The sequence below is a fragment of the Poecilia latipinna genome, unplaced genomic scaffold (genome assembly GCF_001443285.1).
Source record: "Poecilia latipinna isolate Pla-1442-1.1 unplaced genomic scaffold, P_latipinna-1.0 Scaffold2175, whole genome shotgun sequence".
Lineage (NCBI taxonomy): Eukaryota > Metazoa > Chordata > Actinopteri > Cyprinodontiformes > Poeciliidae > Poecilia > Poecilia latipinna.
In genome coordinates this window covers 58,318-73,050 of record NW_015114791.1, presented here as the reverse complement: position 1 = coordinate 73,050, position 14,733 = coordinate 58,318, and the positions used below count along the sequence as shown (strand labels likewise).

At 38.5% G+C, this 14,733-nt stretch overlaps 2 protein-coding genes across 2 annotated transcripts in view; both read right to left on the bottom strand.

Annotated features, from left to right (window-relative positions):
- Positions 1-5,333, bottom strand: part of ppp4r3b (protein phosphatase 4, regulatory subunit 3B) — a 10,786-nt gene extending 5,453 nt beyond the window's left edge. The window contains exons 1-11 of the mRNA XM_015017662.1: positions 4,886-5,333; positions 4,325-4,380; positions 4,084-4,182; positions 3,121-3,744; positions 2,164-2,241; positions 1,933-2,049; positions 1,323-1,439; positions 849-980; positions 474-576; positions 344-385; positions 44-202 (exon numbers count right to left, since the gene is read on the bottom strand). Coding sequence (XP_014873148.1) covers positions 44-202; positions 344-385; positions 474-576; positions 849-980; positions 1,323-1,439; positions 1,933-2,049; positions 2,164-2,241; positions 3,121-3,744; positions 4,084-4,182; positions 4,325-4,380; positions 4,886-5,027 — 1,669 coding nt within the window. The 5' untranslated portion in view covers positions 5,028-5,333. The remainder of the gene's footprint in view (positions 1-43; positions 203-343; positions 386-473; positions 577-848; positions 981-1,322; positions 1,440-1,932; positions 2,050-2,163; positions 2,242-3,120; positions 3,745-4,083; positions 4,183-4,324; positions 4,381-4,885) is intronic.
- Positions 5,334-6,307: 974 nt separating this feature from the next.
- pnpt1 (polyribonucleotide nucleotidyltransferase 1) overlaps positions 6,308-14,733 on the bottom strand; it is a 12,531-nt gene continuing 4,105 nt past the window's right edge. Inside the window, exons 3-28 of the mRNA XM_015017663.1 lie at positions 14,144-14,218; positions 13,873-13,978; positions 13,739-13,788; positions 13,569-13,632; positions 13,429-13,476; positions 13,188-13,301; positions 12,101-12,287; positions 11,956-12,007; positions 11,779-11,836; positions 11,596-11,692; positions 11,401-11,503; positions 10,995-11,065; positions 10,445-10,481; positions 10,272-10,338; positions 10,077-10,166; positions 9,913-9,966; positions 9,497-9,606; positions 9,327-9,398; positions 9,180-9,243; positions 9,015-9,098; positions 8,829-8,912; positions 8,236-8,342; positions 8,033-8,088; positions 7,180-7,258; positions 7,045-7,092; positions 6,308-6,966 (exon numbers count right to left, since the gene is read on the bottom strand). Of these exons, the coding sequence (XP_014873149.1) occupies positions 6,811-6,966; positions 7,045-7,092; positions 7,180-7,258; positions 8,033-8,088; positions 8,236-8,342; positions 8,829-8,912; positions 9,015-9,098; positions 9,180-9,243; positions 9,327-9,398; positions 9,497-9,606; positions 9,913-9,966; positions 10,077-10,166; positions 10,272-10,338; positions 10,445-10,481; positions 10,995-11,065; positions 11,401-11,503; positions 11,596-11,692; positions 11,779-11,836; positions 11,956-12,007; positions 12,101-12,287; positions 13,188-13,301; positions 13,429-13,476; positions 13,569-13,632; positions 13,739-13,788; positions 13,873-13,978; positions 14,144-14,218 (2,133 nt within the window). The 3' untranslated portion in view covers positions 6,308-6,810. The remainder of the gene's footprint in view (positions 6,967-7,044; positions 7,093-7,179; positions 7,259-8,032; positions 8,089-8,235; positions 8,343-8,828; positions 8,913-9,014; positions 9,099-9,179; positions 9,244-9,326; positions 9,399-9,496; positions 9,607-9,912; positions 9,967-10,076; positions 10,167-10,271; positions 10,339-10,444; positions 10,482-10,994; positions 11,066-11,400; positions 11,504-11,595; positions 11,693-11,778; positions 11,837-11,955; positions 12,008-12,100; positions 12,288-13,187; positions 13,302-13,428; positions 13,477-13,568; positions 13,633-13,738; positions 13,789-13,872; positions 13,979-14,143; positions 14,219-14,733) is intronic.

Sequence of the window (14,733 nt, the reverse complement as noted above, 5' to 3'; positions counted from 1 at the left end):
GGGGGGGGGAGAGCAACATAAAGGTTTGTAGGTTTGGACTTACAAAGAGCAAGGAAGGTGTGTTTTGAGTTCATGAGCACCAGCACTCTCCTGAGCAGATCTTTGTTCATAATGTAGGTCTTGATATGATAGGTGTGATGCTCCACACAGAAGGTGAGCAGCTCCAGGATCAGTGCGAGGAGTTGAGCCGTTTGGAAGTTGTCTGCAAAAAAACAAACAAACAAACAAAAAAGGCTCTAATCAGAACATTTCAAACGCGCAACAAAAATAGGGGGGCAAATTAATTTTCAACTGGATCCCATAGCTGACCAATGGTTGTTCAATTAAATTAAACTGGACCCACCTGGACAAACTGGGTTAATCTTTGCAGATCCTTCTGGATGATCTGGAAGGCGATGGCAATCAATATTTAAAAAAAAACCTTCTGTAATGTAACATTATGATTATGCTTTGCACTGAGGGACCAGGTTTACCTTTTGAGTTTTTGTCATGTGCAGTGTTGGCCAGAAGAGGAGCAGTCAGGACATGCATGCAGTACTTGTAAAAGAAACTCAGGAATTCCGTCTTCTCCGTTTTCTGAAAGAAGTTGGTGACAGTGGAATTGGTGTTAAACAACAAACAGTTCCTCCATTGAGGATTAAAGGTGGTACACAAAATGCAATCACTCTGTGCTCTCCTATTTACGTTTGAGGTGGTAATGCGACAAAATGTGAAAATGTTAAAGCACTGAGAATAGTTTCGCAAGGCTCTTTACAAGGTTAACTTTGAACAATCTTAAACAGCTCTTTGAAGTCTGGACGTCGTTTCTCTTTTGATAACCGGCAGATATGTGAACTGGCTTTACTTACATTGGTGGAAGCCAGCATATTTTCAGGGTCGATGAGAGTCCTGAGCAGACCCATAAGCTGGACGGCCCCTCCCAACTCTGGATCAGAGTCACAAATCATCTGCTTGATCACAACATTAATCAGGAGAACGTCCTAAAATAGAAGCACAAAACCAACCAGACAGACATGGAGAAGATGCATTCATTAAAAAAGATGAATATATTAAAACAAGTTCATCAAGTTTGATTGTATCTATGCTGAGTGAATATTACATCCCCTCAGTTTTTTTTAAAAATTATTATTATTATTATTTTGTGTTGATTTACGCTTTGCATCTCAGATTGTCGGACTGTACAACACTTCCACACTAGTCGCCGCAGAGCTACAAACCAACCTTGAGACACGCACACACACACCACATATCACAAACATATCACAGAAACTAATATGCGACACTGAATATTACACTTTCGAGGCAAGAACGTTTCTGCTCACATCTTCGGTTTGCTGTGGTTCCTGCATGACAAACTCCCTGACCATCGACGGGCTGAACTCCACCAGGTACGAGAATATGTCAATAGCTGCTGCTCGCACCTGCAAGTCATCCATTCCCTACAGAAAAGCAAACATGTTGGAAAACAATATTGTAGAATAAGAGCAAGACGACAACGCACAAAAACACGTCAATTCAGATGAATATTTTCCATTGGGTGTCAGATCTTTTATCTTCTCTTTGAAGAAATACAAACTGCAGATTTTACAGTTCAGTATATACGCTGCACATAATTATAATTCATGGTAAACTCAAACGTGTGAGATTTGCATACATTTGTGGGGTTTTTTCTCTTTAAATTACAACATCACCTGAAAGTTAATTTATATCAATAATTCAATTTAAGAAGTAACATAAATTCTGCCTAAACTGAAATATCTCAAGCATTTATTTCTGTTATTGTTGATTTTAGCCTGAACAAAAAAATGTTGATAGAAAACTGTTGCTTAAAATATGATCAGTTCCAGTGCAATGGATCAAGAATGTTTGTTTTTTGTACAGATTTGCTGAAATAAATATTTCAATTACATTCACAGAAATGCAACAACATACCATGACTATTTCAAGAGCGGGTAAAATCCCTAGATTTGCCAGAGTTTTATAGAAGGCGTCCCTGTTTTGTGGCTGCAATGTTTGCGAAAAAGCACAGAATTCCTTGACAAAGTTCACCTACAGAGTGGAAGAGGGGGGGGGGGGAAAAACAAACATTTTTAAAATTTTCCAAACAGAACGGACTTTTAAACATTACTTCAAACCGTTTTTGAGTCTTACTAAGCGACTTACCAATTCTCTTCTTTTACTTTCTTCTGTGGCTTCATCTGTAAGCTGTGCAAAGACCTCAGTGAGGAACTTCTCATCCTCCTGCGACAACAGTGAGACGTACGTTAGAAACAAAGACACCTACCAAAGTAAGAAGACTTGGAGATAAACTCAAGCAATGGTGAAAGAAGAGAACCCAATCCTGACATTTATTGGCGCTTACCATGATGGTTATCTCTAGAAATGTTTCCATTCACCTGTGTAAGAACAGTTGGAAAGAACTAACAGAAAATTTATATATTCCTTTAACGTTAATTTGCTTCTGCGCATTACTTTGGCACGGCGAGTACACTTGGTCGTCTCTCAGACGTTGAGATTTTGCTTCAACACAAAGACCAGAAATCTCAGATGAACATGTTTTAATTTTAAGCCAGACGACGTGACAGGCAGAAACTTGAACATTTTCTCAAAACAGAGAAAATCTGAACAGATAAGGTTAGAAAAAAAGAGAATACACAAACATTTGAGGAAATTTAAGGAAACAAAATTATTATAATAAAAAAAGTTGAATCGTACAAATTAGTTGAGAACCAGGAAGCGTTAAAATGCATCTCAACCCATTTGTTCTGTATGCTTCCCCGCTAACTTTGATTTCTTGCTACAGAGCAAATTTTGACATACAAAACTTCATTTGCAAAATAATAAATAATTATTACAGGTATATAATTTCATGTTCATTAATATTTTTAAATGCCATCATAAAATTTGCTTCTATCATTTTTTTTTTTAATTATTTGACAAAAGGGAAGAAAGAGCATCATAAACGAGACAACACTGAAGAACATTCAATCTAAAAATTACACTGGATCATCAAAATTAAATGTACAAATAGAAAATCCCATCAAATAATGTAAACTTTCTCAAAAGGCATCCACTTGTCACTTTTCCTCATACTGTAAGTAAACCCGCTTTTGTCCTTACCTGCAACATACTGACAATTTCCACTTTGTTGAAGAAGATGAAGGAGGTGAGGGTGGACAGGAAGTTCTCTTCAAACACTGATGGCGTGGGCAGGATTATGTCCTGGATGTACTGAACTCTGTAGGTCTGGTGGATTTTCTGCCGCAACTCCGAGTCTGTGATGGGAATCACCTCCTTAAACTTCGCCGTCTTGGTCAGAAACTCACGATGCCGCTTCGGCTGCACCAGCGCCGGATCGTACTCCAGACAACCCACCACGTCCATGATGCAGTCGTCCGAGAACATCACCTCGAACAGGGCCGCTTTGTTGAGGAACAAGACGCCGCGCACGATCTCGTAGAGGTGGTGCAGGCCTTCCCGGTTGTCCAGGTCCTCGCACACTCTGAATAGGCCCAGGAGTTTCTTGATGTAGCCCTCGCTCATCAGCGCCAGGGCGAGTTTCTCCCTCCGGATGGGCGAGGACAAGACGGAGGTGACCAGGTCGGCGATTTCTTCGAGCCGGCCTAACTCGCAGGGCGGCAGCTCGACCAGGTGGGTCGTCTCTGGGATCTCTTCAAAGTGGTCTTCTTCGGACTCATCGATGGGGTCCTGGGTGATGTCCAGAGCAGGGTCCTTGCCTTGAACCTGGGCGACAAATGTTTGACAAATCATTAAATGAATGAATAACCAAGTACAACATTTTGTAATTATCTATAATCATATGTAATTATGGCCATTTCAGTAGCAACACCGAAAAAGGGGTTCAGATCATTTATACAACTTTTACGGCAGTTTGAGATGTAACAATTTTTTATAATAAATTACCTCAAAATGTTTAATTAAGCAGATAAATCGGCGTGCAACCGTAAGTACAAAATATTTTGTTTATAGGTACAAAAATGGACAGGGATGTGACCATTGACTGTAAATGAGCCAAATTGTGAATTGACCCTGAGCTCAAAACATCCGTTTGTTAGATAATACCTGACAAATCTTCTCCCAGATCTCATCACAGCCGGCCTTTTCCTGGAAACTTAAGGCAAGGTCATAATTATCTGCTTCTGACCAGACAATCAGTGTGTCCTGGAAGCGAGATAAAGAAACACGCAGTTTTACTCAAAGATCCGCATCTGATTCACATAAATTAGTAGCTTTCATAATAGATAAAGAGACACAACTGGATTGAGCTCAAAGAGTGAGGTCAGCTCACTGAAAATTTTTTTACCTGTTGTTTCTGATATGCGGTATTCGGACTTATCTTCGACTCCAACAATAATGAACCTAAAAGAGTGAGAAAGGTGATTTATTAAAGCGACGGTGACGTGTTCAAAGTAAGATAGGCAACTCTATTGTAAATTATATGCCTAAGCAATTAGGGCATTTAAATAAGACTTGAGAAAAAAAAATCCAAAAGGCAACATTCGCAGAAAACTCGTCATAAAATTAAGTAAGATTTATTTGTATCATCTCTCCTCGAACAAATGTGGTTAGCCTATTATGATAACTTTGTACGTGTAAAGCGAGACTTCGAGGCCCCCCACCCCCCTCCCCGTGTTACTATAAAGGTGTCCGTTATTCAAATAAATAATGGAAACCGAATAATCCTTAAACACTGTTTTAGATTAAAACAACATAAACCCTTTTAATTGCCAAAGACAGTTGGCTTTATAGAACATAGCCTCATAAAAACAAGTAATCATCAACTGAAAGCCCCGAGTCCGAACAAGCAGTAGATAGCATGCTAAAGCTAGGTAACGTAACGCGGCTATGCTAACGAGGAACTCACCGTCAGATTCGGCTCGAACTAATAACGAAATTCCCTTCAGTCGTTCCACAAATGTGGACGAAACGTGTCCGGTGCCCCGGTCATCCCATTGTCGGTCTTCGTTCAGGGTGTACACTTTCACCCGCCGCCGAGTGTCCGACATGGTTAACCGAGTCTGAGCTAACAGGCTATCAGCTCGCCCTGTCTAGTGTTTTCCTCGACCTGTTAACTTTTTTCCCACCTGCATGTTATAAAACATGCACGTCTAATGAAAGTTTACGGCAGCAGTTATATAATTTTTTTTTTGCCTAGTTCATAAACATATTACGTCTACCACATAAAGGGTTTAAGCAGAAGGCCTGCTAATAAAACAGTAAAATTCAAAGAAAGCACAACAACTCTAACGGCCTCCTCGCTAACGTCCACAGACCGCCATCTTGTAATCCGATCTTCGTAGATGTCAATCAAACTGCCGTCGGATGGGCGGAGCTTTGCTCCCCTACAAGGGCTGCATGAGTTCGCCACCTGCAGGGAAAGAAAAGAATCGCAGCAACATCCATCCAGAGAAGTTCATATATTCATATAATTTCAACATTGTGTCCATAAGACACATGTTGCAAAGGATACCTGTATATTTTAGGGTACTGAACAAGTTCAATATGCTAAATCCACATTTTTCCTGATCGTGAAAAGGCTTATTTTAAAAACGACATTAACAAATTATCACGTTTCAGCATGTGGCCTTTATCAGTCGTGCCAGAAAACAAACAAAAATGTTAATATTAAAGTTTCCTTGAATGAATGAATGAATGAATGAATGAATAAATAAATAAATAGTAAACATTTGTGAGATATTCCAGATACAAATAATAATAATAAAAAAAACTGCATAAAGACTGTAATATGGATGTACAGACTAATGACAAAGTGATAGATGCAATTTCATTGCCTCCCCTAATCAAATCTGGAAAATTTTTGCAATCAAATTCCATACTTTTCCACCTCTTCAGTTAGCACCTGAGCCTTCATGTTTCTTATTTTTGTATTGAAGGATTTGGCATTACAACTTCTGGATTTTTTTTTTTTTTTTTGTATTGCAAATTACCACTAGTGTTTCACCTGAAAGTGAAGCCTTTTTTATGTTTCCTTGTGGGTTTAAGCTATTTTGTATTACATAAGATTCTTATTTAATATGTAACCTTCAACGTGCAGAATAACAGAAGTGATTATTTGTGCGTCTTTCTCTGGCACTCACTTTTTGTGCTCTATGTCAATTTCAGTTTATTTCCTTGTAATGTAATACATTTTTATTATAATGTATTTCTTAGCACTATTTTATGCATTAACACAATTTGTGTTTGAATATATCTCCCTTTTTTTCTAGAAAGGTACTATTTTATTAAACTCGATAAAATACAAATAAATAAGAAACCACAGCAAATATACTATAAAAGAACCCGACATTCCTTTATTTACAGATCACTCACAAACTATAAACATAACACAAGACAAAATGTCTTGTCTATGTTTTCCGCATTATTGTGTCCATATTTTGATCCCGGCAGTCTGTCGGTGCACATTTAGATATTAAATATGGAGCTCCAAATCAAAAAGAGCCAGTACTGTAACTCAGGTGTGAGTAATAAAAGCAGAGTTGATCTGCGATGTGAACAGATCTCCAAGTCGTTTCATGCACTGAGACGACGTAAAAACAGATCAGTACCACGACAACAGCTACTTTTCTCTCTCACTTTGTGCACACTGCCACCAGGTTGCTTGTTTCGTCAAACGGCATCTCTGTCATCTTCACGCCCTGCAGCTCCGTCTGCTTTTTCAGTCCACAAAAACATCTCCCTTTGGCAGCCTTCTCCGTTAAGTCTTTGCCCTAAAGACATCGCCGCAGCGTGAATCCCTTCTTGTCAGACAAAGCCTGCTGTGGCACCCGGTCATGAATCGCTGTTGTCCCTGTGGACGCTGCTGGCGCCCATGGAGATGCTCTGCTTCTCACTCAGCGTCTTGACAACGGTTGCCGCGGGGGAGTGAAGCACCTTCCGAGACAGCCTCATTCTTCCGTCTGTTGGATCGCGACCAAAGTACTTCACCTGTCATTATGACAAATTAAACATTATATTGCAGTAAGAGAATGAAATCAAGAAACAACCAGCTTTATAAACACCTACCTGTAACTCCTGTCCCACCTCTAAGCCCAAAGCACTGGGATGTTTAATCTAAAACAAGGGGGAAAAAACACACCAATTAATTTACAATCTGTTCTTAAGCCTTCATTAAACTTAAACAGATGCAAATGTACTGACTCGTTTGTGGTCCAACTGGGAATTGTGCAGTAGGACGGGAGTCATGTTAGGATAAAGTTTCACCATAACACCGACGTCCCTACAGAGGAAAGGAAAAGCCATTAGTATTGTACCCATTATATAATAATTCAGGAGCTGCAGTGCACCGTAAAAGTGCACCTGCTGTTACTGCCACTCTAGTAACAGCAGGGTTCCTCACAAAATGGGAAATACAAGAGAACATGACTTTCAAGATGGCGGTGCTGAATTTTATTGACACAATGCAACAGCCACTCACGTAAACTTGCCGACATCTGCACTCAAGGCAATAATTTAAGTTTAAAACAACTGGAATTGTATATTCCCAAAAGCGTTCACTCGTCTCCCTTCACATCGCTAACACCTTATTTCCCACTACACAGAGTTTAATATGAATTTGGCCAACCCTTTTTATATATAAAACATTAGCAATACATTAAAAGATGCAAAAAACAATTCTTTCTTTAAAACAAGAAAAATATTTTATTACCTTTATTACTTTATTGAATTTGAACAAGGTGAAGCTAAAACTGTGCCACTTGAAGAGTTTAGGGTAAAACATATTTACAGACAATGGTGTTTTTAATTTAAATGCAAATGTATATATATTTTGAATATTCTGAATATGTTTTATTTTTGGGGGTTTTTTTTCAGCAAATGGCCTTTTGAGTCTGTACAATCCAGTTAACGATTAATCGATGACTAAAGTAGTTGACAACTATTTCAATGAGTTTATATTGAGAAATTAAAAAGTTTTAACATATTTCTACCAGTGCTGCCTTAGCAAAGCTGCTAACGTCTATTATATTATAACTGTACTGCAGTGTTTCCATACCTTATTTCTGAGATTGTGGCAGTGTAGATAGCTCCAAACTCCAGCTGCTGTTCTTGCTGCCAAACAAAGACACAAATGCCAACATTTGCTTCATAAATCAATAGAAAGCCATAACTCTATAAATGTTCAAGTCGGAATGGCTAAGTTCAGGAAGGTGACAGATCCAGCCAGAGGATCTGTTGTGAAACCAGGCGAGGACTCACGTCGTCTTTGCAGATCTCTTTGATGAAGTCTTGGGCTTCGTTCATCGCTCCTGGTGTCGGGGCGAACACAGAAAAAGTCTCCTCGTCCACCTGGCTTATTGTAACACCTTGACGGGTGTCGGCGAGGGGAAAGAAAATGTATGCCATTTATATTCTGCTAAAAGTCTGTAGTGATTCAATATACTTTTCAAAAGTTTATTTCCCCCTGAACCTCTCCACATTGGGACACATTACAGTCACAAACTTCTGTGCATTTTATCTGGATTGGATCCAAATGTGGAGGATGAGCCTCAGCTGCTCTTCTGATATTACCCTGTATTCAGCTCTATCAATGTTCAATGTAAATGAATACAAATGCATGTCACACATTCACATTTTCAAATTATATTAAAAAAAAACAAGCAAACAAAAAAAAAACATGTTTCATTTTATTTCAACTTCAATCATGCTCTACAATGTGCGGCTCTATTACAAGAAACTCGGTTAAAATGCACTCTAATCTGCTATTCTAACAAAACTGAAGTGAAAGAAAACTTTTGTGAGGCTCTGTATTCCTACATCTTCCAGACACGACCTCATTACTAGAACAATACCTGTCTGAGCCTGAAGTCTGCGAAGGTTATATCCTCCCGGACCAACAAAGCGAGCTCTCCTAGACACAGGCACCTGCACATTTTCTGAGGCAAAAAAAAACAAAAAACAGAACAACGAAACATAAGTCTAACACACCAACAAACTTATTTTAACAGGTTCCAAACCGCCTGATTTTTCTAACCTACCGACAACAGGTCCGTTCTCCTTCCTCTTCTCTCTGGGTTTTGCTATACATTTGTTCATAATGCCCAATATTTCCCTCTTTGCCACTGAAACAGAAGAACATTCAATCAAAAATTACGTTTATATTTTAGTAAAGTAATCTTGACTTTCTAGAGGGACTTGTATACCTGTGGCCTGCTGAATCGCCTCCATGACCACCTTTAGAGGTAAACCTGGAATCTTCACATCAGCCTTGAAGAAAAACAAAGGAAATGAACTTAAATGACCATGGAGACGTTTATTGTTACCAGCTGCCAGGTCTTAAAACGCAGCACCTGTAAAGCAGTGATGCCTTTGTTTGTTCCTGCCAGCTTGAAGTCCATGTCTCCTAGATAGTCCTCTATTCCCTGTTCAGAAGGGCATAAATGGCAAATATTCAACATTTTTTTGAAATTATTTCATTAGCAGATCTTTTTTCAAAACTCAATTAAGCAGAAAATTGTACCAGAATATCCGTCAGCAATCTGTAGTCTTCCATCTCGGTTGGTTTCTCCGGGTTCGCCTTGGAGATGAGACCGATGGCGACACCTGCCACCGCAGAGGAGATGGGAACACCTGGTGACACAAATATGGACATAAATTAGCAAAGAATCTCTCAGTGAAAAGTAACCAGACCATCAATTAGTTCTCCATGTTTTAGCATTGACTTCATGAATTCGGATGAAAATTATCGTTATCCTCACTCCTGCAAATCTTTGACATATTTATCAATTGAAGTTTTATCAAAAGGCATCATCGTACTTCAGATGAGTGCTCTGTGAACTGAGTGATGCATAAAATTGGCATGAATTTTTGTTAAGATATTTATGATTAAACTCTAAATGAAATTTACTACTAAACAGACCTGAGAGCTTCAAGTACCTGAGTCCATGAGAGCCAGGCTGCCTCCACATGCCGAAGCCATCGAAGACGATCCTGAAAGGAGATTAAAACCAAAAAATCGGAGTCATGGGAAATCTAGTACTGTTTGTTTTTGGGGTTTTTTAAACTGTGTCGCAGTTTCCAGAATGCATCACAGCGCTAACCGTTTGACTCCAGCACTTCAGCTGTGACCCTGATGGTGAAAGGGAAATCTTTAGGAATGACGGGCCTCAGAGCCTTCTCAGCGAGAGCGCCTGCAAACACACAAAACGAGAAATTTAATGGCAATACAGTACTGGGACGGAGTCTGTGGCTGATACACATCAACGTGTTGCCATTTTTTGTTTTCTTTCACGAACCGTGTCCGAGTTCTCTCCTGTTGAGTCCTCCCACCTTTCCAGTCTCATTCGTTGCGTAAGGAGGGAACTGAAATCAGACGAAATGGATTTTAAAATTAAAGCAGAAAAGAAAAAAAAAAAAAAAAGCTCCCATATTTCTCCCAATGAACAAATAAATGAGTATTTTTACTCACTTCATAATGAAGCATGAAGTTTTTGTCTTTGATGCCACTGCAGAACAAAGCCAGAAAAGAAAGATTTATTACACTTTCATTTTAACCTGCTTGATTATTTACACAGGAGATCATTCTTACAGCTGACTTTGTAGACAGGTCAAAAACAAACTGAAGTCTAAAGGACTTTTGCTCATTGTCTGAATTCAAATTATACAATTTTTTATGAATATAAACTTTAACTGCACTGCCCCCAAGAATAGACATACCGTACTTTACATCACATGTACATAATATAGTGTAAACATGCTAAACAGGGCATTTACATAAACCAGAAAAGTCTGACTCCATTAAAAGAGGCTTAAACCTGTTTGGAGGTTGTGTAAAATCTAATGAGAATTCCAGTGTTTTTGCAGAAAATGCTCACAAAATGAGACACTAACGCACCTTAACAGTGAAATTTCTAAGTTTGAACATTGAATAGATGCTGATTATGTCTAAATTAAATCATGATTTCAAACATTGCTTTTTCTTGACACCCTCACCCTCACAAGGCGGGTGAGCGTCTCACCTCAGAGCCGTCGTGATGATATCCGTCTTGACGCTCGACTCCAGGGAGTCAAATGTAACACTGGAAAGCACCTGGAGGAAGTACAAAAAATAGTCTATTAAGATTTTTTTATTATTATTTAAAAAATGATATTAACTGTACTTTTTCATGCAAAAAACACTTTGTCATTTGATGTGTTGCATTTTAGCCATTTTAAAACAAAAGGTGCACTGCAAAATGGAACCAAACTTTTAAGACATGTGGACACGTTTGTTTTCAAAGAGGTAAAAAAAAAAAAAAAAAAAGCATTTATAAATAAATGTATAATTTATTGCAGCACTGAATTTAAGTGAATTTATTAAGGAACATTCATAGTAAAAACAAGTTGTTTTTTTTTTTATGTATATATATATTTTTTTTTACACACCTGAGTTTGTCCTCTCTGAAACAGAGCGGAGCCATGGAGCGGCTTGAAGAGGTCAATTTCGCAGGAAATCTTCCTTAAAGCCGTCAGTTCCCTCCCATCGCATCTTTGACATGAATAAAAAGCAGATTTTATTATAAATAAAGCTCCCAAAGCATCATTGAGGTATAATAGTACTGTAATGCCGGTGACACCAACCTCTTGTATTCATTAAGCACTAAATTTCGGAAGACCTCTTTGCTCACAGCGTTGAACGATTCGATGACTTCAAACGGCTCAGCCTGCGGAAATTTTTCTAAACGCAAACATTAATCACCACATAAGATGATGAAAGTCAGAATTTAGAAATTAAGATTAGTAAGAAGATGAAAGATTGGCCACCTTTTATGTTTTCCTCAGTTTCTAGTCGAACTTTATTGATCGCTTCATCTCTTGAAATCTGACATGAGAGGAAATACATTATGTTTTTTTTTTTTTTATGAGAAGATAATGCCATCATCATATGAAGCCCAGGCTATTTCAGTGATGATAATAAATGGATGGGATAGCAGGCTCTACCTTATCATGTGTATAATCTGTAAAAACAGCATAGATCCTCTCAGCAAATAAACTAGAACAAAGACAAACAGATCATGATTCACACCGATGGAGATATTTTGTTCCAAAACAGACTGGCTGCTTCACTTTAGATCTTAGATCTTACTGCCGCACGTGATCCACCATCTCCATGGGAACAGAGAACATCTTCACCGGCGTTCGCTTGGTGATCTTCTGCTCCCGCACCAGCTGCTGGATGGCCAGTATGATCTGCTGAGTGTGTTTGACTCCCACCTTCACTGCGTGGCAGAAGTCCTGCTGCAGCATGTTCTCGGCCGACGCCTCGATCATCACTGACGGAAACAGACGTTTGGATCAAAGGCCGAGTTTTGGTAAGGCAAAGAGAAGGAGCTGGGGGAATTTCAGGCAAATTCTGCCGTAATTTCCAAAAACTAACTAAACCTATTTTCTGCTTTTTAAAATTTGGTAATTTGCCAGTAAACTGAAATTGATGCACTCCCAAAATATGACAAAAGTTTCTTTACTGAGATAAAAGACAAATGCATACGGAGCTTGAAGTTGACTATTTTTTATAGTCGATATTCCACAACAGAGATTCTGCACATTCCTCTTGCTAAAATGATCTGTCCTATTCCAGGCAAACATCGTTTACTGTCTGTTTTCTGCATGCATTTTAAATTTCAATGTGAACTAAAAGGAAGGAATAATAAATGTATTAACAGATGGACTAAAGGACAAGAAGAGATGAAGGATAAATTCATGGCATTTACTGCTTTAAATATCCTATATTTTGGTAATAGAAAAAGTGAAAAAAAGCTGTAAATAGATTTTTTTTCCCGCCACATTATATATTCTTTTTCTATACTTATTCCTGACGTAAAGACTTATTAATTTAAATTCCATACTTTTTTTTTCAGGCTGCACATCATGAGCTCTGGTCTTACTCCCTCTCTCAATTTAAACATTTTCGCTTTCAACCTGGAGGAAATTAAAAGAGTTTTTAATTCAAAGGCTGCAGCAAATAATTCAAAATAAGCTAAATGTCTAGTTTAGGTTTACAAAAGCAACAAGATCCTCAAATAATTTAATCTGATTCCTTTTTTCAGTCTGACATCTGTGATCAACTCATGATGCACTTACATATACCAGAGGTTTGACTTTTTTTCTTTTTTTTCCCCAGTTTCTAATTCATTTTATCTTGTCGAACGCTAGGATAGGCTTTTTAAACTCACCCACTTGACTGCTGGGGGCTCCGGCCACAATAAGGTTCAGACTGCTGGACGCCATCTCTGCCCTGGTGGGGTTGACCAGCAGCTCTCCATCAACCATGCCAACTCTCACAGCACCTGCAGACCCACAATCAGGTCCAGTCAGAGCAGGCCTTCATCAGGACTGTAACGTAACAGCCGGAAATGGCAAAGGAGTCGATCTAAAACATTTGAGCGGGACAGAAACTGCTGTGTGGTTTGTCACCTATGGGTCCATGCCAAGGGATGTCCGACAGAGCCAGAGCAGCCGAAGCTTTAGTGAAACAAAGCAGAGTTTTTGAAAGGGGTTTTTTTTTTTTTTTTTTTGTAATAATGAGCTTCCAGGATTTTTTTTCTTTTTGTTACCTGCATTAATTGCTAGAACATCTGGATCATTGACACCATCAACTGCAAGCAGGTTACAAAGAACCTTTAGGAGACATAAACAATAAAGAATACGGTTATTTCTGATCTAAAGGAAATCAGTGCAAAGCTTTAAATGAATAATTAATAAAACAAGTTCAAACTGAAGTTACCTGAGTGTCATAAAAGTACCCAGGAGGGAAAAGTGGCCTGATCGAGCGATCTGAGCAACAAAGTGGAGTTGGTTAATAGCAGGAACAGAACACAAATGTCTAAACGTGATGAAAGGAGGGTACATCCAGCTCACCGATGAGTCTGCTGGTGAGGATTTCATTGTCTGTAGTGCCCAGCTCTCGTCTCAGATAGTTGGTGGGGATTCGACCCGCAGCAGCTGCTTTCTGCCTGTAGTCCACCTGTCAAAGGAAATAACAATCAGTAACCAAGATAAATCCAAAAATAGAATCCACCTTGTGCAAAGCTCCTCTGAATGAGCACGACTAGCTAAACACATTCATTGAAACAACAACAACAACAACAACACAGGGTTGTAAATTTCTTTGCAGTGGACAGGAACTTACAACAAGTGGCATGAACTGAGACAGCGAGGGTTTGGTTTTGCTGACAGCGGTCACCATCACTGAGGTGTCTCCCAGCTGCAGAGGGAGGATGAAAAACTGTCACCCTTCTCAAAATTAGACAGGCTTCTTTAAAATACTTTACACTCCTTTGAAAAATGATTCAGTTATACAAGTGCTGCTGCACATGGGTTTAAATATGATCTGCAGAAATAATATTGACAATAATGGTCTAAATAAATGTATTTCTTTTTTTTTAAAGTTTCTAAACTTTTTAGATTAACTTTTAAATAACAAACTACAGTAAAATAAAGCACAAAAATACTTCAGCATGATAACTAATAGATAATGGCACATTGTTTGGCTTTTTATCAAATGATACATTAAATAATTTAAAACTAACCCAGAGGGAAATTATGCTTCTGCAATTTAGATTTAGTTATTTTAAGTAAATAAAATAAAAATATTTGCCAGGAGCTAAAAAAACTTCCCTTGAGGTGGCAGAAATCGTGGAAAAATTGGTTTACTCTGGGACTAGGATGCTTCAGCCAAGGAACTAAATAAAAAAATAAAATTATATATATATATATATA